Source organism: Oncorhynchus gorbuscha, linkage group LG11, assembly GCF_021184085.1.
Source record: "Oncorhynchus gorbuscha isolate QuinsamMale2020 ecotype Even-year linkage group LG11, OgorEven_v1.0, whole genome shotgun sequence".
Lineage (NCBI taxonomy): Eukaryota > Metazoa > Chordata > Actinopteri > Salmoniformes > Salmonidae > Oncorhynchus > Oncorhynchus gorbuscha.
Window position 1 is genome coordinate 6,252,394 of NC_060183.1, and position 19,773 is coordinate 6,272,166.

General features: G+C 43.5%; 1 protein-coding gene across 3 annotated transcripts; it reads left to right on the forward strand.

The window, feature by feature from the left end:
- The first annotated feature begins 1,130 nt into the window (after positions 1-1,130).
- On the forward strand, positions 1,131-15,136 carry LOC124047522 (non-structural maintenance of chromosomes element 4 homolog A-like). Of its 3 annotated transcripts, none has more exons than XM_046367825.1 (11): positions 1,131-2,020; positions 2,335-2,733; positions 3,380-3,460; positions 4,515-4,645; positions 5,286-5,428; positions 6,665-6,764; positions 7,803-7,893; positions 10,588-10,682; positions 12,425-12,473; positions 12,572-12,657; positions 14,934-15,136. In XM_046367825.1, the coding sequence occupies exons 2-11, from the start codon at positions 2,490-2,492 to the stop codon at positions 15,000-15,002; spliced, it is 1,089 nt and encodes a 362-aa protein (XP_046223781.1). In that variant the 5' UTR covers positions 1,131-2,020; positions 2,335-2,489; the 3' UTR covers positions 15,003-15,136. The 3 variants fall into 3 exon arrangements, with proteins under 3 accessions (XP_046223781.1, XP_046223782.1, XP_046223783.1); XM_046367826.1 differs by having other exon boundaries at positions 1,131-2,015; positions 14,934-15,067; XM_046367827.1 differs by having other exon boundaries at positions 1,131-1,767; positions 14,934-15,067.
- Positions 15,137-19,773: the final 4,637 nt, after the last annotated feature.

The window sequence follows — 19,773 nt, forward strand, 5'->3', positions numbered from 1 at the left end:
ATAGCTACTTAACTAGCTAACTAGAGTGCTTATAGCTACTTAACTAGCTAGCTAGAGTGCTTATAGCTACTTAACTAGCTAGCTAGCTAGAGTGCTTATAGCTACTTAACTAGCTAACTAGAGTGCTTATAGCTACTTAACTAGCTAGCTAGAGTGCTTATAGCTACTTAACTAGCTAGCTAGAGTGCTTATAGCTACTTAACTAGCTAGCTAGAGTGTTTATAGCTACTTAACTAGCTAGCTAGCATTAGCCTTTAGTCTGGACACCATCGCATCGCAGACCGGCAAACCAACAACAACAACAACAACAACAACAACAACAAAATAGCAAGTAAACGTCGGTATTTCTCATGAAACGCGTTCAGTATTTTGATATCTGTGAAATACGGAGAAGAAGGAGAGAGAGACCTTTCATTGCCTACCGGTGGAAACTCAGCGACGCTATTTGTTGTGACCATGGCAGCAAAACCCAAAAGATTTCTCTGGAAAACAGGGATTATTTCTTCCCAATATATTATTTCTTCCCAATAGATTATTTATTCCCAATAGATTATTTATTCCCAATAGATTATTTCTTCCCAATATATTATTTCTTCCCAATATATTATTTCTTCCCAATATATTATATTTATTCCCAATAGATTATTTCTTCACCCTCTATTGGTTGACCTTCCCTGGATGGGGTGACCTCGGATAGAAAACGCAAAAAGTTCATCCTCTTGACATCTCCCATTTCTATTAAGAAATCAAGGACATTTGTTATTTCTACAAAACGTGTTTTCACAGTGGACAGACAAGAAAATGGTTTACATTTGGTGGTTTTATATATATTTTTTAATAAAAAAATAAATTAATGGTATTTTTTTTTGTCGCCATCAGGTGGTCATTTATAGACATAAACGGAAAGGTACATTCACGCACACGGCGTTTAGGCGTTTGGTTTGTCAAAATATCCCGAGACGTTTGGATAATTTGACTTTAATGGGGAGGACTGTTCTATTAATTATATTTCACATCAGTATTTACAGTTCTGAACTACCTTATATTTGTATAGTGATAACCTACATAGGTTTAGCAGTGCTTGATTTTAGGCCAGAGCAGTCCCATGCACCCTATCTGAACAATTTTGGGGGGGGAACTGAATACTGAGTCTCCTTTATAAAACAAAGTCGCCTATCACCGACCCGGATTCGCAGATGGCGGCAAAAAAACCGTGATAAAGCGGAATTAAGGCGGTGTCTGTTATTGAATTAGAAACGGAGGCGGTGCGTTCATATCCCCATTCCGCGTTGTTCACGTTTTATTTGACAGTAGCCTGTGAATTCCGATGTATATGTGCCACTAGACTTTCCAGTTTGAGAATGCGCCTAAATACGCTTTTCCAAATTGTCAAATTAGGGCTTTTATAGTCATGAAAATCAAGGTCGGCTCTACCCTTTTGGGGAACCTAAAGCGAGTCCTCCTCTTCAACCAAGCGGGCAAATTTGACGGCCCAGAGAAAATATTGCACTTTTATTTAAAAATAAAATCCCAAATCAAGCACTGGTTAATTAACATTCGTTATGGCCCAATGTGATGTGTTCGGATATAAGTTCCATTCGCGCTGTTCACCAACGATTAGGAAACGTTTGGATATTGAATGCGGCTCCGCAAATCCTCCGACCCAAAACTTCCGCCTTCAAGCAGTCGATTCGTGCCAAACACAGACATGCCTGCAAACATAAACTGATAGTCTGACTCTTGAGGGCTCTCAACAAAGCCTCTCCTGTGAGTATGTGTATATATATATTATATGTTATAGTATGAAGATGATTTTTAGGAAATCGAACATATAAATGATTATGCAGCCAGCAAAGTTGTATACCATGTAGTCAAAACCTCCCAGCAAGTGGGTGATTTGAAATCGCCATAACTTCTTCATCTGACTGCGGATGATAGCTACGTTTTCAAAGTCAAATTAGGTCAAATTTGTAGCAACAAAACGCAAAGAAAACAAACGGGAAAACAGCAAAAATGTAAGGTCAGTATTTTGTACATAAATAATCATGCAGAGCAAACATTTGAAGCTATTCAACTGATGTTTAACTAGCTATTTCAGGAACATCTGGATAACTGTGTTGATCTCAAATCATCATATTATAATTGAGTCGATTTCAAGTTTGCTAACTGAATTCCCAATAACACTTTCAAATGTCCTTTTTTTTGAAAATCATTGAGGAAAACATTTTAATTGCATAGAATAGAATCTCAGTTTACATCCTGAATTCAAATGGACCTCAACCTTGCCGAATACTAAGCTAACCATCTCATCAACACTTGGTCCCCTCACCTTAGCTTGAAAGAGGGACGTACCCAAAAGGATAGAGGAGGGCGGACGACCGACCAAACCGATCAACCGACCAATCAACCAACCAACCAATCCACCAATCCACCAACCGACCGACCAATCAACCGGCCGCACAAAATACCAAAAACTATCCGTATCCAAGATGAGGCGAGCCAGCCGAGGAGGGGATGAATCTGGTGCCGGTGCTCCCCGTCAGAACGGTGTGTCTGGGGCGAGAGGCGGCACCAGAGGAGCGGCTGCGGATCGGGGGGATACGGTAGCCGGCGGCGGCGGTGACGATGATGAGGCGGCGTGCAGCCCAGCAGACATGCAGGATGAGGACAATGATCCGGCGCGGAGGAGAGAGATCAGGAGCAAGTACAGGGACCTCATCAACTCTGTTCAACGTGAGTAGTGGATACGAGGCTCAATGACTAGCATCTAATGCAAAGGTAGTGGGGACTGTCTGGAAATGGTATCCATTGGCCATTGGCCACAACACTTTTCAAAAACGGTATTCTCCTTGTCAATGATTTTAAAAGTATTGGATTTGGTTAAGCATTGGCTGGAGGGAATTACCACAACAACAACAACAACAACAACAACAACAACAAATCCGTGATGGGGCTTGTGTAAGGGTCCACTTCGGGGGAGAAGGGTGGAGAATCTGAAGGCAGATGCTAGCCTGTGACAGGGTTCGTGTTAAAACTCCCAGGTGCCTGGACACCTGGCAAGTTAAAAGGTCCAGTAGGTAATTGTGTGGGTAACCTGACCAAATTCACATAGAAATGTGATTTCTAGATCTGTTATTCTCATTGAAAGCAAGTCTAAAACATCAGCTTCAAACAGCTGAACACACTAGGTGTAATTTTGGTTCTATTTCACTGCGGTTTAGATTGTACAATGAGTCTCTACATGACTTGTTTTGCCATATTATATCATTTTTATTAGGCGAATGTGATCTCATTTTATCAACCAGGAAATGGGGGAGAACATTTCTACCTGTTGTACCTTTTTTTTTTAACCAATCTATTTCTTCTCTCTTCTTCCCAGAGAACAGAGAGGACATGTTGAGTCCCACCAACAACAAACTGACAGATGTGTTGGAGGAGGCCAACAAACTGTTTGCAGAAGGTATGATAGGATCTGTCATCATGCTTCCTTCCTTCCTCGAAGTAACCACTGATCTAACATAGTCAGATTGGTGTGAGAGCTAACCCCTGCTTTAACCTGCTTTAACCTATCTAGTAATGTCTAAATCAGTGGTTATTCAGAGGAAGGATGTTATACTATCTGAATCGAATAGCCTCCCTGTCTTCTTCCTCCTCCCTGTCTTCTTCCTCCTCCCTGTCTACTTCTTCTTCCTCCCTGTCTACTTCTTCTTCCTCCCTGTCTACTTCTTCTTCCTCCCTGTCTACTTCTTCTTCCTCCCTGTCTACTTCTTCTTCCTCCCTGTCTACTTCTTCTTCCTCCCTGTCTACTTCTTCTTCCTCCCTGTCTACTTCTTCTTCCTCCCTGTCTACTTCTTCTTCCTCCCTGTCTACTTCTTCTTCCTCCCTGTCTACTTCTTCTTCTTCCTCCCTGTCTACTTCTTCTTCTTCTTCCCCTGTCTACTTCTTCTTCTTCTTCCTCCCTGTCTACTTCTTCTTCTTCTTCCTCCCTGTCTACTTCTTCTTCTTCTTCCTCCCTGTCGACTTCTTCTTCTTCTTCCTCCCTGTCGACTTCTTCTTCTTCTTCCTCCCTGTCGACTTCTTCTTCTTCCTCCTCCCTGTCGACTTCTTCTTCTTCCTCCTCCCTGTCGACTTCTTCTTCTTCTTCTTCCTCCCTGTCGACTTCTTCTTCTTCCTCCTCCCTGTCGACTTCTTCTTCTTCTTCTTCCTCCCTGTCGACTTCTTCTTCTTCTTCCTCCCTGTCGACTTCTTCTTCTTCTTCCTCCCTGTCGACTTCTTCTTCTTCTTCCTCCCTGTCGACTTCTTCTTCTTCTTCCTCCGTCGACTTCTTCTTCTTCTTCCTCCCCGTCGACTTCTTCTTCTTCTTCCTCCCCGTCGACTTCTTCTTCTTCCTCCCCGTCGACTTCTTCTTCTTCCTCCGTCGACTTCTTCTTCTTCCTCCCCGTCGACTTCTTCTTCTTCCTCCCCGTCGACTTCTTCTTCTTCCTCCCTGTTCTGTTTTGTCTCCTCTCTCCCAGTCCGTCAGGCCCGTGAAGCGGCTTTAGACGCCCAGCTCCTGGTGCTGGCTACAGACCTGGGGAAGGAGAAGGCCAGCCAGCTACACGCAGAGGGATCAGCCTTCGACCCCGCAGCCTTTGCTGAACACCTGGTAATGAGGATTGGGGAGGTAGAGGTGGAGGAGGAATGGGGAGGTGGAGGAGGAATGGGGAGGTGGAGGAGGAATGGGGAGGTGGAGGAGGAATGGGGAGGTGGAGGAGGAATGGGGAGGTGGAGGAGGAATGGGGAGGTGGAGGAGGAATGGGGAGGTGGGGGAGGAATGGGGAGGTGGGGGAGGAATGGGGAGGAGGAATGGGGAGGTGGAGGAGGAATGGGGAGGTGGAGGAGGAATGGGGAGGTGGAGGAGGAATGGGGAGGTGGAGGAGGAATGGGGAGGTGGGGGAGGAATGGGGAGGTGGGGAGGAATGGGGAGGTGGGGGAGGAATGGGGAGGTGGAGGAGGAATGGGGAGGTGGAGGAGGAATGGGGAGGTGGAGGAATGGGGAGGTGGTTTAATGGGGAGGGGGAGGAGGAGGAATGGGGAGGGGGAGGAGGAGGAATGGGGAGGGGGAGGAATGGGGAGGGGTGGAGGAGGAGGAATGGGGAGGTGGAGGAGGAGAAGGAATGGGGAGGAGGAATGGGGGAGGATAGGGGAGGAGGATGGGGTAGGTAGAGGGGGAGGTGACGAAGGTGAAGGTTACTGGTTGTCAGATTGCTACCCCTTTGTCCTTTGTGTGTCCGTTGGTCCACCAGCTGTCATTCATGGGTCTGAATCGCCTGGAGGAGGAAGATGTGGAGGGTGGAGCGAGCGGCGGGTACCTCCCCCAGGACGCCTGGCAGAGGGTAGCTAACAGATCTCAGCGCTGCTTCAGGACTGCTCCCTCTTTCCACTATATGTAAGTGTGTGTGTGTGTGTTTAGAGAGCAGAAGGTAGCAGAGCTCAGTGCTGCCCCATCTTTCCAGTGTGTGTGTGTGTGTGTGTGTGTGTGTGTGTGTGTGTGTGTGTGTGTGTGTGTTTAGAGAGCAGAGGGTAGCAGAGCTCAGTGCTGCTTCAGGACTGCTCCCTTTTTCCACTGTGTGTGTGTGTGTGTTTAGAGAGCAGAAGGTAGCAGAGCTCAGTGCTGCCCCATCTTTCCACTGTGTGTGTGTGTGTGTGTTTGTGTGTGTGTGTGTGTGTTTAGAGAGCAGAAGGTAACAGAGCTCAGTGCTGCCCCATCTTTCCACTGTGTGTGTGTGTGTGTTTAGAGAGCAGAAGGTAGCAGAGCTCAGTGCTGCCCCATCTTTCCTGTGTGTGTGTGTGTGTGTGTGTGTGTGTGTGTGTGTGTGTGTGTGTGTGTGTGTGTGTGTTTAGAGAGCAGAAGGTAACAGAGCTCAGTGCTGCCCCATCTTTCCACTGTGTGTGTGTGTGTGTTTAGAGAGCAGAAGGTAACAGAGCTCAGTGCTGCCCCATCTTTCCACTGTGTGTGTGTGTTTAGAGAGCAGAAGGTAGCAGAGCTCAGTGCTGCCCCATCTTTCCACTGTGTGTGTGTGTGTGTTTAGAGAGCAGAAGGTAGCAGAAAAGTGTTGCCTCATCTTTCCACTGTGTGTGTGTGTTTACCAGGAAGGTAGCAGAGCTCTGGTGCTGCTCCATCTTTCCACTGTGTGTGTGTGTGTTTAGAGAGCAGAAGGTAGAAGAGGTCAGTGATCATGCCCCCATCTTTAACACTGTGTGTGTGTGTGTTTAGAACTAATAAAACAACAGAGCTCAGTGCTGCTTCAGGACTGACCCCAAGGGTGTGTGTGTGTGTGTGTGTGTGTGTGTGTGTGTGTGTGTGTGTGTGTGTGTGTGTGTGTGTGTGTGTGTGTGTGTGTGTGTGTTTAGAGAGCAGAAGGTAACAGAGCTCAGAGCTGCCCCATCTTTCCACTGTGTGTGAATCGGTGTGTTTGAGGGCATCAGGTTCCGCATGGCGAGGCCCAGAAGTGCTACTATTGATCACATAACAAGTCGTTTCATTTGTCGATCAGTGATTCTGCAAACGCAAACATCATCCTCCTCCACCTCTTTGAGTCAAAAGTGACCGCTCACTTAAATATACACGAGAAAAATGTTTAAAAAGTCTCTTTCCAACTCTCTTGTGTTGTCTCTCAACCAGGATGGGATCGTTCCTGGCTGAGCTACCGCCACCTCGCCAGAGGGTAGAGAGACAGAGGAAAGTTCCTGGGAAGGAGGTCAAGAGGATCATGCCCACTCAGGTCTCTGGCTTTAACACTGTTATATAGTAACTATATAAAACACACCAAAAAAGGCCATATCACAATTCTGGACAACACACAGCCAAGCCAGACCAAACCAAGGGTGTACTGGGATGGCCTTGGCTGTGTGTTGTCTAGTATTGTGATATGGCCTTTTTTGGTGTTTTATATAGTTCCTTTTGATGAGCCAGGATGTATGTGTTTAGTATGTCTGTCCATCTGTTGACGATTGTATTTATTTATTTATTTCACCTTTTATTTAACCAGGTAGGCTAGTTGAGAACACCTTTATTTAACCAGGTAGGCTAGTTGAGAACACCTTTATTTAACCAGGTAGGCTAGTTGAGAACACCTTTATTTAACCAGGTAGGCTAGTTGAGAACACCTTTATTTAACCAGGTAGGCTAGTTGAGAACACCTTTATTTAACCAGGTAGGCTAGTTGAGAACACCTTTATTTAACCAGGTAGGCTAGTTGAGAACACCTTTATTTAACCAGGTAGGCTAGTTGAGAACACCTTTATTTAACCAGGTAGGCTAGTTGAGAACACCTTTATTTAACCAGGTAGGCTAGTTGAGAACACCTTTATTTAACCAGGTAGGCTAGTTGAGAACACCTTTATTTAACCAGGTAGGCTAGTTGAGAACACCTTTATTTAACCAGGTAGGCTAGTTGAGAACACCTTTATTTAACCAGGTAGGCTAGTTGAGAACACTTTTATTTAACCAGGTAGGCTAGTTGAGAACAAGTTCTCATTTACAACTGCGACCTGGCCAAAATAAAGCAAAGCAGTTCGACACATACAACGACACTGAGTTACACATGGAGTAAAACAAACATACAGTCAATAATACAGTAGAAAACAAGTCTATATACAATGTGAGCAAGTGAGGTGAGTTAAGGGGGAAGCTTCCCTGGTTTTAACTGTATATTTCTGCTTTGAAAAAAATAAATAATAATAATTATGTCAAGTAGACTAACCTGGTTAATTAAATGTTAAATAAAGTAATCAATATTTTATGTCATTGTCTGTTCCAGTTGAAGAGGATGGAGGAGTCTCACCAGGAAGCTACAGAGAAAGAGGTAGAGAGGATTCTGGGATACCTGCGGAGCTACTTCTTTGACGACCGTAAGTCATGGCTCTTATTATTATTATAATAACATATTGATATAGCGCTTTTCAAGGACCCAAAGTCGCTTTACAATTTGAAGGAAAAAAAAAAGACCGACTAGGGGGAGGGACCTTAGATCCTCTGCTCCAATGGGCTTCGAGAGGAATCAAGGATTGGTTGACCAGTAACATTTCTGAAAATATATGTTCGTTAAATAGAGAATTAGAATCAGAAAAACACAAGTCAAACTGTATGTCTCTCTAGCATGTATGGTTTGAAAGTTACAGCTGATTCACTCTGAGAATTTAGAATGATTAGAGGGAATATCATTTCATTATGGCCATGGTCAAAAGTGGTCCCTGGTATAGAACAAGAAGGCCCCGCCCACTGTTAAAGCTCCCAATTCACAACTTTATTGACAACCGCTTCCATCCAAAACGGATCCTCGTTTCTGTCACTGCTCGGGTAGAACTCTCCGCTCGGGTAGAACTCTCCGCTCGGGTAGAACTCTCCGCTCGGGTAGAACTCTCCGCTCGGGTAGAACTCTCCGCTCGGGTAGAACTCTGAGCTCGGGTAGAACTCTCCAAAACTAAATGTAGAACTCTAGCTCTGTTCCTCCTCCCGCTGTGTTTTTACACAGATTCTTGAAGGTTAAAGTCGCTAATAGGAACTCTCCGCTCGGGTAGAACTCTCCGCTCGAAGGTAGAACTCTCTAATAGGCTCGGGGTAGAACTCTCGTGCTAAGGGTAGAACTCTCCCCTCAGGGTAGAACTCTCACTCGGAACAGTTTCATTTAATTTATAATTTCTCTTATAATTTATTTATAACTCTTTATTATTTAGAACTCTCTCAAAATGCTGTATTTATGTGGTTAATCAAAACTCTCGAAATGATACAGGGTAAAAAAAAGTAACTCTCCATTTGTTTACTATGTAGAACTCTCCACTGAGACAGGGTAGAACTCTCCGCATACATTTGGGTAGAACTCTCCGCTACATTTGAAATAGAACTCTCCGCTCATTTGAAATAGAACTCTCCGCTCGGTGGGCGGAACATTTGAAATAACTTCCAACAGCAACTGACAAGATAGCTAGCGTGGCTGCAGAAATAGATGTGTGGTAACATGAGCTGTTTCTAATTTAAACCAAAAGAAATCCAAAACTAAATGTAGCCTATACTGTAGCTGAACCAGAAAAGAGAACCTGTTCCCTCCTGAAATAGCTGGTGTTTTTACACAGATTCTGCCATGAAGGTCCTAAAGTCGCTAATAGGCTACAACGGAGGTCGGCGACCTTGGCGTGCTAAGTTATCGTAGCATTTTCGACTGATCTCCCCGTCAGTTAGGATTGTAATATATGCACATTTTCGTGGAACAGTTTCATTTAATTTATAATTTATCTTATAATTTATTTATAATTTTAATTTATTATTTATAATAGTCTTCATATCTTGAAAACATGTGTATTTATGTGGTTAATCAAAACTCTTATCGAAATGATACAGACCTAAAAAAAAAGTAACTTCTATTGCCATTTGTTTACTATGTAGAAATAACTTGGGTCGGTCCACTGAGACAGGCGTGAATCAGTTGGGCGTCTCGTGCCATACATTTGAAATGTATGGGTGTCTCGTGTGCCATACATTTGAAATAGATGGGCGTCTCGTGTGCCATACATTTGAAATAGATGGGCGTCTCGTGTGCCATACATTTGAAATAGATGGGCGTCTCGTGTGCCATACATTTGAAATAGATGGGCGTCTCGTGTGCCATACATTTGAAATAGATGGGCGTCTCGTGTGCCATACATTTGAAATAGATGGGTGTCTCGTGTGCCATACATTTGAAATGTATGGGCGTCTCGTGTGCCATACATTTGAAAAAGATGGGCGTCTCGTGTGCCATACATTTGAAATGTATGGGTGTCTCGTGTGCCATACATTTGAAATAGATGGGCGTCTCGTGTGCCATACATTTGAAATGTATGGGTGTCTCGTGTGCCATACATTTGAAATAGATGGTTATACATTTCTCGTGTGCCATACATTTGAAATAGATGGGCGTCTCGTGTGCCATACATTTGAAATAGATGGGTGTCTCGTGTGCCATACATTTGAAATAGATGGGTGTCTCGTGTGCCATACATTTGAAATAGATGGGTGTCTCGTGTGCCATACATTTGAAATGTATGGGTGTCTCGTGTGCCATACATTTGAAATGTATGGGTGTCTCGTGTGCCATACATTTGAAATAGATGGGCGTCTCGTGTGCCATACATTTGAAATATATTTGCCACTGCTCGACTAAATGAATCTTGGTCGACCCAACAGCCCTTTCGACCCGAACAATCGATCAGTCGTCTAAATGGGATCAGCCCTACATCCTTATTTCATCAGCACTATAAAGTACAACCATATTCTACTATTGTAGAGAACAATCTAATGATTTAATTGTGTCATTCATAATGGTATAGGCTAAAGAAAATAACAAGGTTGAGGCATTAATTTACTAGCACCTTCTTAAATGGTCCCGTATTTCACTACTTTCTAGATTCTAGAGTAGTGAATTATTCGTCCTATAAGGTGTAACAAAATGTTTTATAAAAAAACTCTTGTTGTTGACATTTTTAGAATTATTCTGGGTTAGAAATGATTTGATGTTAGTTGGTTAAAGAGCTATTTGTGATGTACATATTCTCCCTTTTTCTCTCCAGCCACATCTCCCATCTCCTACTATGAGTTTGTCATAGACCCCACCTCCTTCTCCCGCTCTGTGGAGAACATCTTCCACACCTCCTTCCTGGTCAGGGTGAGTGGTTTATCCTGCAGGCATTACATTCTGGTCTGGGGCGAAGAGGGGTTTATTCTGGTCAGGGCGAAGAGGGGTTTATTCTGGTCAGGGAGGAGGGGTTTAGAGGGGTTTATTCTGGTCAGGGCGAAGAGGGGTTTATTCTGGTCAGGGCGAAGAGGGGTTTATTCTGGTCAGGGTGAGTAGGGGTTTATCCTGGCAGGCATTACATTCTGGTCAGGGCGAGGAGGGGTTTATTCTGGTCAGGTTTATTTGAAGAGGGTTTATTCTGGTCAGGTTGAAGATTCTGGGGTTTATTCTGGTCAGTCAGGAGGGGTTGAAGAGGGCGAGGAGGGGTTTATTCTGGTCAGGTTGAAGAGGGGTTTATTCTGGTCAGGTTGAAGAGGGGTTTATTCTGGTCAGGTTGAAGAGGGGTTTATTCTGGTCAGGTTGAAGAGGGGTTTATTCTGGTCAGGTTGATTCTGGTCAGAGGGGTTTATTCTGGTCAGAGGGGTTGAAGAGGGCGAGGGGTTTATTCTGGTCAGGCGAGGAGGGGTTTATTCTGGTCAGGGGCGAGGAGGGTTTATTCTGGTCAGGCGAGGAGGGTTGGTCAGGGCGAAGAGGGGTTTATTCTGGTCAGGTTGAAGAGGGGTTTATTCTGGTCAGGGGTTGAAGAGGGGTTTATTCTGGTCAGGGTTGAAGAGGGGTTTATTCTGGTCAGGGGGTTGAAGAGGGGTTTATTCTGGTCAGGTTGAGGAGGGGTTTATTCTGGTCAGGGCGAGGAGGGGTTTATTCTGGTCAGGTTGAAGAGGGGTTTATTCTGGTCAGGTTGAAGAGGGGTTTATTCTGGTCAGGTTGAAGAGGGGTTTATTCTGGTCAGGGCGAGGAGGGGTTTATTCTGGTCAGGGCGAGGAGGGGTTTATTCTGGTCAGGTTGGTCAGAGGGGTTTATTCTGGTCAGGTTGAGGGGGTTTATTCTGGTCAGGTTGAAGAGGGGTTTATTCTGGTCAGGTTGTCAGAGGGGTTTATTCTGGTCAGGGCGAGGAGGGGTTTATTCTGGTCAGGGCGAGGGGAGGGGTTTATTCTGGTCAGGGCGAGGAGGGGTTTATCCTGGTCAGGCAGGAGGTTTATTCTGGTCAGGGTTTATTCTGGTCAGGCGAGGAGGGGTTTATTCTGGTCAGGGCGAAGAGGGGTTTATTCTGGTCAGGGCGAAGAGGGGTTTATTCTGGTCAGGGCGAAGAGGGGTTTATTCAGAAGTGGTTTGGGTTTAGTCCCTGGATCAGGGGAGGAAGGGTTTATGGACTGGTCAGGGGATAGGAGGAAGTGTGTATGGACTAGTCCCTGGATAGGAGGAAGTGTGTATGGACTAGTCCCTGGATAGGAGGAAGTGTGTATGGACTAGTCCCTGGATAGGAGGAAGTGTGTATGGACTAGTCCCTGGATAGGAGGAAGTGTGTATGGACTAGTCCCTGGATAGGAGGAAGTGTGTATGGACTAGTCCCTGGATAGGAGGAAGTGTGTATGGACTAGTCCCTGGATAGGAGGAAGTGTGTATGGACTAGTCCCTGGATAGGAGGAAGTGTGTATGGACTAGTCCCTGGATAGGAGGAAGTGTGTATGGACTAGTCCCTGGATAGGAGGAAGTGTCAGCTAGATGTTATTGTTAGACAGCAGGAATCCACTTCAAGACACTGCTGTCTCCAACACTTCTCTTATTGATGTGTCTCATGGATAGTTGGTGACGACGTTGTTTGTGTTTCTCAGGATGGTTTGGCGAAAATGTACCTGGATAATCACAAACTTCCTTGTATCGGTAAGAGAGAATCCCCCATTGTGACAAAATGACTTTTCTTGTTAAGCTGTTTTGGGGTAATCGTTAAGCCATCATTACCTTGTCTTCATCTCTGACAGCCCCTGTGGAGGAAGGGGAGGTGGAGGCTGGAGGAGCGTCTAACAGGCAGCAGTGTGTCATCTCTATCAGCCCCAAGAGCTGGAAGGTAACACACACTGGGACAGGGACACACGCACTGGGACAGGGACACACGCACTGGGACAGGGACACACGCACTGGGACATGGACACACGCACTGGGACAGGGACACACGCACTGGGACAGGGACGCACACACTGGGACAGGGACGCACACACTGGGACAGGGACGCACGCACTGGGACAGGGACGCACGCACTGGGACAGGGACGCACGCACTGGGACAGGGACGCACGCACTGGGACAGGGACGCACGCACTGGGACAGGGACGCACTGGGACAGGGACTGGGACATGGGACACACACACTGGGACAGGGACACACACACTGGGACAGGGACACACACACTGGGACAGGGACGCACACACTGGGACAGGGACGCACACACTGGGACAGGGACGCACACACTGGGACAGGGACGCACACACTGGGACAGGGACGCACGCACTGGGACAGGGACGCACGCACTGGGACAGGGACGCACGCACTGGGACAGGGACACACACACTGGGACAGGGACACACACACTGGGACAGGGACACACACACTGGGACAGGGACACACACACTGGGACAGGGACACACACACACTGGGACAGGGACGCACACACTGGGACAGGGACGCACACACTGGGACAGGGACGCACACACTGGGACAGGGACGCACGCACTGGGACAGGGACGCACGCACTGGGACAGGGACGCACGCACTGGGACAGGGACGCACGCACTGGGACAGGGGGACGCACGCACTGGGGGACAGGGCGGCACTGGGCACTGGGACAGGGACGCACGCACTGGGACAGGGGCGCACGCACTGGGACAGGGCGCACGCACGCACTGGGACAGGGGGCACACACGCACTGGGACAGGGCGGCACACACGCACTGGGACAGGGCGGCGCACTGGGACAGGGGGCACACACGCACTGGGACAGGGCGGCACACTGCACTGGGACAGGGCGGCGCACTGGGACAGGGCGGCGCACTGGGACAGGGCGGCGCACATTGATTTTTAGCATAGTTTCTAGTAATTCTATCCGTATATAATTTAGTCTATAACAGTAGAGTAGCACCCCGTATTATCAGCGTATTCAACAGCGGATCAGAAATATATTCTTCAACAGTTACTAAATATTATTATTAACAGTGTCACCTTCAACAGTTACTAATATATTATTATTAACAGTGTTATCTTATTATTAACAGTGTTATCAATGTTTTGGGTTTTGGGATTATTGGTGTCGTAAAAACAATTAGCATGTTTCACATTTCAGTGGACTTTCTAACAACGATCAGCTTTTTGCTGTTTAGCCCCCCCAAAAATTACATCCCCTATTATTGGTATTATTGGCCACCTTACTATTTTGTTAATTAAATGAATATATCTTTAAATTTTATTGTTCAGAAAAAGCCCGTTGCCCCATGCCCGTTGCCCCATGCCCGTTGCCCCATGCCCGTTGCCCCATGCCCGTTGCCCCATGCCCGTTGCCCCATGCCCGTTGCCCCATGCCCGTTGCCCCATGCCCGTTGCCCCATGCCCGTTGCCCGTTGCCCCATCCTGTAGACTCTTAAAAATGTTTCTTCACCGAAATATTCTTCAGTGTTGTAACCAAATAATGTTTCATTATTTTTGTTTTACAGATTAATCTTATGTTTTGAGAAAGTAGATAACAGTTTAATAACTAACATATAAATTGAGTATGAATAATTTAGGTTAAAAGTTGGATATTAAATGATGTGGGCTCTGTCGCGTAGTCGAATTTTACAATATACATCGTGTCCCACAAAATATGTGTGTGTATATATATATATATATATAAACTTTTCTGAAAAATCTGAAAACCTAATTTAACTTATATAAACTGCAATGATCGGTGGTCAGCTAGCTAGAAGGGTATCTTGAGTTGCAAAAGGCACCTTTATTTACCAACCTATTTCAATGTTGAGCTCGAGGTCATTTAATCCTCCAACCACTAGAGGGTGTCTGAAGTTGGTGGGAAAATTAACTAGAGTTGTTTGTTGTCGTTGTTGATGATGATGTTATATCACAAGATGATCAACTGTTTTCTTCTGAAGGAGTTCGATGATGATGTTATATCACAGGATGATCAACTGTTTTCTTCTGAAGGAGTTCGATGATGTTATATCACAAGATGATCAACTGTTTTCTTCTGAAGGAGTTGGATGATGATGTTATATCACAAGATGATCAACTGTTTTCTTCTGAAGGAGTTGGATGATGTTGTTTTCTTCTGTTCTCTCTCTCTCTCTCTCTCTCTCTAGGAGTTAATTGAGGCCTTTGATATCACCGAGCCACTGATCCATGCTCCCAGCACACAGAACACAGAATGATGCTGATATAACAGCTATTTCCTTTTAAAACATTAGAGAATTTTATCGACTTTAACTTTAGCTATAAATATTAGTTTTCTATTCATAGGTCTTGTTCGCGGTTTTTGTATTGTTTGATTAAAGAGAGTGAACCCAAGACGGTGATTGTGTGGTCCTTCTGTAGCTCAGTTGGTAGAGCATGGCGCTTGTAACGCCAGGGTAGTGGGTTCGATCCCCGGGTCCACCCATACGTAAATAATGGGTTTATAGGGGACGTTTCAGTTTCACACATGACTGTAAGTCGCTTTGGATAAAAGCGTCTGCTAAATGGCATATATTACTTCAAGGAAGAAAATGAGGGTGATCTACACATCCTAAACATATATTTTGCTGAGCTAACACATCACAATCAGATCAAGGAATGAGAGATTATTCCTGTTCGCAAGGCCTTCTTTTCCTGGTACCCAGATATACAACGTTTTTGCTTTGCAGAAGTCTTCAAGCCTATAGTTCCCCACAATGCTTTTGGCCAAAGGTGCTTTTCAGCTACCAGCTGCGTTTGATAGTGATTTTAATGCTGCATTCCTATGTTGTGTGTGTTTAGGTGGAAATCATTCATCATCTGCAACTGCAGGTAAATAATGGGTTTATAGGGGACGTTTCAGTTTCAAAATGTAAATAATGGGTTTAAAGGGGACGTTTCAGTTTCAAAATGTAAATAATGGGTTTATAGGGGACGTTTCAGTTTCAAAATGTAAATAATGGGTTTAAAGGGGACGTTTCAGTTTCATCATGTAAATAATGGGTTTATAGGGGACGTTTCAGTTTCATCAGGTAAATAATGGGTTAAAAGGGGACGTTTCAGTTTCATCAGGTAAATAATGGGTTTAAAGGGGACATTTCAGTTTCATCAGGTAAATAATGGGTTAAAAGGGGACGTTTTAGTTTCATCATGTAAATAATGGGTTTATAAAGGGGACGTTTCATCATGTAAATAATGGGTTTATAAAGGGGACGTTTCATCATGTAAATAATGGGTTAAAACGTTTCAGTTTCAGCATGTAAATAATGGGTTTAAAGGGGCGTTTATCATTAAATAGTGGGTTAAAAGGGGACGTTTTTAGTTTGTCATGTAAATAATGGGTTTAGAGGGGATGTTTCAGTTTCAAATGACTTAACTTAGTCACAGCATCAGAACTTTTAATTTTAAAAGCCACAACATTCTCAAGTGACTTCAAGATGTAACTGTAGGTAAATAATGGGTTTATAGGGACGTTTCATCAAATGACTTAAATGTAAATGTAATGTAAATAATGGGTTTATAGGGGACGTTTCATCATGTAAATAATGGGTTTATAGGGGACGTTTCATCATGTAAATAATGGGTTTATAGGGGACGTTTCATCATGTAAATAATGGGTTTAAAGGGGACGTTTCATCATGTAAATAATGGGTTTAAAGGGGACGTTTCATCATGTAAATAATGGGTTTATAGGGGACGTTTCATCATGTAAATAATGGGTTTAAAGGGGACGTTTCAGTTTCAACATGTAAATAATGGGTTTAAAGGGGACGTTTCATCAGGTAAATAATGGGTTTAAAGGGGACGTTTCATCAGGTAAATAATGGGTTTAAAGGGGACGTTTCATCAGGTAAATAATGGGTTTATAGGGGATGTTTCATCAGGTAAATAATGGGTTTATAGGGGACGTTTCATCATGTAAATAATGGGTTTATAGGGGACGTTTCATCATGTAAATAATGGGTTTATAGGGGACGTTTCATCATGTAAATAATGGGTTTAAAGGGGACGTTTCATCAAATGACTTAAAAATGTTTAAATGTAATGTAAAAAATGGGTTTATAGGGGACGTTTCATCATGTAAATAATGGGTTTATAGGGGACGTTTCATCAGGTAAATAATGGGTTTATAGGGGACGTTTCATCAGGTAAATAATGGGTTTATAGGGGACGTTTCATCAGGTAAATAATGGGTTTATAGGGGACGTTTCATCATGTAAATAATGGGTTTATAGGGGACGTTTCATCATGTAAATAATGGGTTTATAGGGGACGTTTCAGTTTCAACATGTAAATAATGGGTTTAAAGGGGACGTTTCATCAGGTAAATAATGGGTTTAAAGGGGACGTTTCATCAGGTAAATAATGGGTTTAAAGGGGACGTTTCATCATGTAAATAATGGGTTTAAAGGGGACGTTTCATCAGGTAAATAAATGGGTTATAAGGGGACGTTTCAGTTTCAACATGTAAATAATGGGTTTAAAGGGGACGTTTCATCAGGTAAATAATGGGTTTAAAGGGGACGTTTCATCATGTAAATAATGGGTTTATAGGGGACGTTTCATCATGTAAATAATGGGTTTATAGGGGACGTTTCAGTTTCAACATGTAAATAATGGGTTTAAAGGGGACGTTTCATCAGGTAAATAATGGGTTTAAAGGGGACGTTTCATCAGGTAAATAATGGGTTTAAAGGGGACGTTTCATCATGTAAATAATGGGTTTAAAGGGACGTTTCATCAGGTAAATAATGGGTTTATAGGGGCGTTTCATCAACATGTAAATAATGGGTTTAAAGGGGACGTTTCATCAGGTAAATAATGGGTTTAAAGGGGACGTTTCATCAGGTAAATAATGGGTTTAAAGGGGACGTTTCATCATGTAAATAATGGGTTTAAAGGGGACGTTTCATCAGGTAAATAATGGGTTTATAGGGGCGTTTCAGTTTCAACATGTAAATAATGGGTTTAAAGGGACGTTTCATCAGGTAAATAATGGGTTTAAAGGGGCGTTTCAACATGTAAATAATGGGTTTAAAGGGGCGTTTCATCAGGTAAATAATGGGTTTAAAGGGGACGTTTCATCAGGTAAATAATGGGTTTATAGGGGACGTTTCATCATGACGTTTCATCATGTAAATAATGGGTTTAAAGGGGCGTTTCATCAGGTAAATAATGGGTTTATAGGGGACGTTTCAGTTTCAACATGTAAATAATGGGTTTAAAGGGGACGTTTCATCAGGTAAATAATGGGTTTATAGGGGACGTTTTATCAGGTAAATAATGGGTTTATAGGGGACGTTTCATCAGGTAAATAATGGGTTTAAAGGGGACGTTTCATCAGGTAAATAATGGGTTTATAGGGGACGTTTCATCATGTAAATAATGGGTTTATAGGGGACGTTTCATCATGTAAATAATGGGTTTATAGGGGACGTTTCAGTTTCAACATGTAAATAATGGGTTTAAAGGGGACGTTTCATCAGGTAAATAATGGGTTTAAAGGGGACGTTTCATCAGGTAAATAATGGGTTTAAAGGGGACGTTTCATCATGTAAATAATGGGTTTAAAGGGGACGTTTCATCAGGTAAATAATGGGTTTATAGGGGACGTTTCAGTTTCATGTAAATAATGGGTTTAAAGGGGACGTTTCATCAGGTAAATAATGGGTTTAAAGGGGCGTTTCATCATGTAAATAATGGGTTTATAGGGGACGTTTCATCATGTAAATAATGGGTTTATAGGGGCGTTTCAGTTTCAACATGTAAATAATGGGTTTAAAGGGGGCGTTTCATCAGGTAAATAATGGGTTTAAAGGGACGTTTCATCAGGTAAATAATGGGTTTAAAGGGGCGTTTCATCATGTAAATAATGGGTTTAAAGGGGACGTTTCATCAGGTAAATAATGGGTTTATAGGGGACGTTTCAGTTTCAACATGTAAATAATGGGTTTAAAGGGACGTTTCATCAGGTAAATAATGGGTTTAAAGGGGCGTTTCATCAGGTAAATAATGGGTTTAAAGGGGACGTTTCATCATGTAAATAATGGGTTTAAAGGGGACGTTTCATCAGGTAAATAATGGGTTTATAGGGGACGTTTCAGTTTCATGTAAATAATGGGTTTAAAGGGGACGTTTCATCAGGTAAATAATGGGTTTAAAGGGGACGTTTCATCATGTAAATAATGGGTTTAAAGGGGACGTTTCATCAGGTAAATAATGGGTTTAAAGGGGACGTTTCATCAGGTAAATAATGGCTTTTATAGGGGACGTTTCATCATGTAAATAATGGGTTTAAAGGGGACGTTTCATCAGGTAAATAATGGGTTTATAGGGGACGTTTCAGTTTCAACATGTAAATAATGGGTTTAAAGGGGACGTTTCATCAGGTAAATAATGGGTTTATAGGGGACGTTTTATCAGGTAAATAATGGGTTTATAGGGGACGTTTCATCAGGTAAATAATGGGTTTAAAGGGGACGTTTCATCAGGTAAATAATGGGTTTATAGGGGACGTTTCATCATGTAAATAATGGGTTTAAAGGGGACGTTTCATCAGGTAAATTATGGGTTTATAGGGGATGTTTCATCAGGTAAATAATGGGTTTAAAGGGGACGTTTCATCATGTAAATAATGGGTTTATAGGGGACGTTTCATCATGTAAATAATGGGTTTATAGGGGACGTTTCATCATGTAAATAATGGCTTTATATGGGACGTTTCATCATGTAAATAATGGGTTTATATGGGACGTTTCATCAGGTAAATAATGGGTTTATAGGGGACGTTTCATCATGTAAATAATGGGTTTATAGGGGACGTTTCATCATGTAAATAATGGGTTTATAGGGGACGTTTCATCATGTAAATAATGGGTTAAAAGGGGACGTTTCATCAGGTAAATAATGGGTTTATAGGGGACGTTTCATCATGTAAATAATGGGTTTAAAGGGGACGTTTCATCATGTAAATAATGGGTTTAAAGGGGA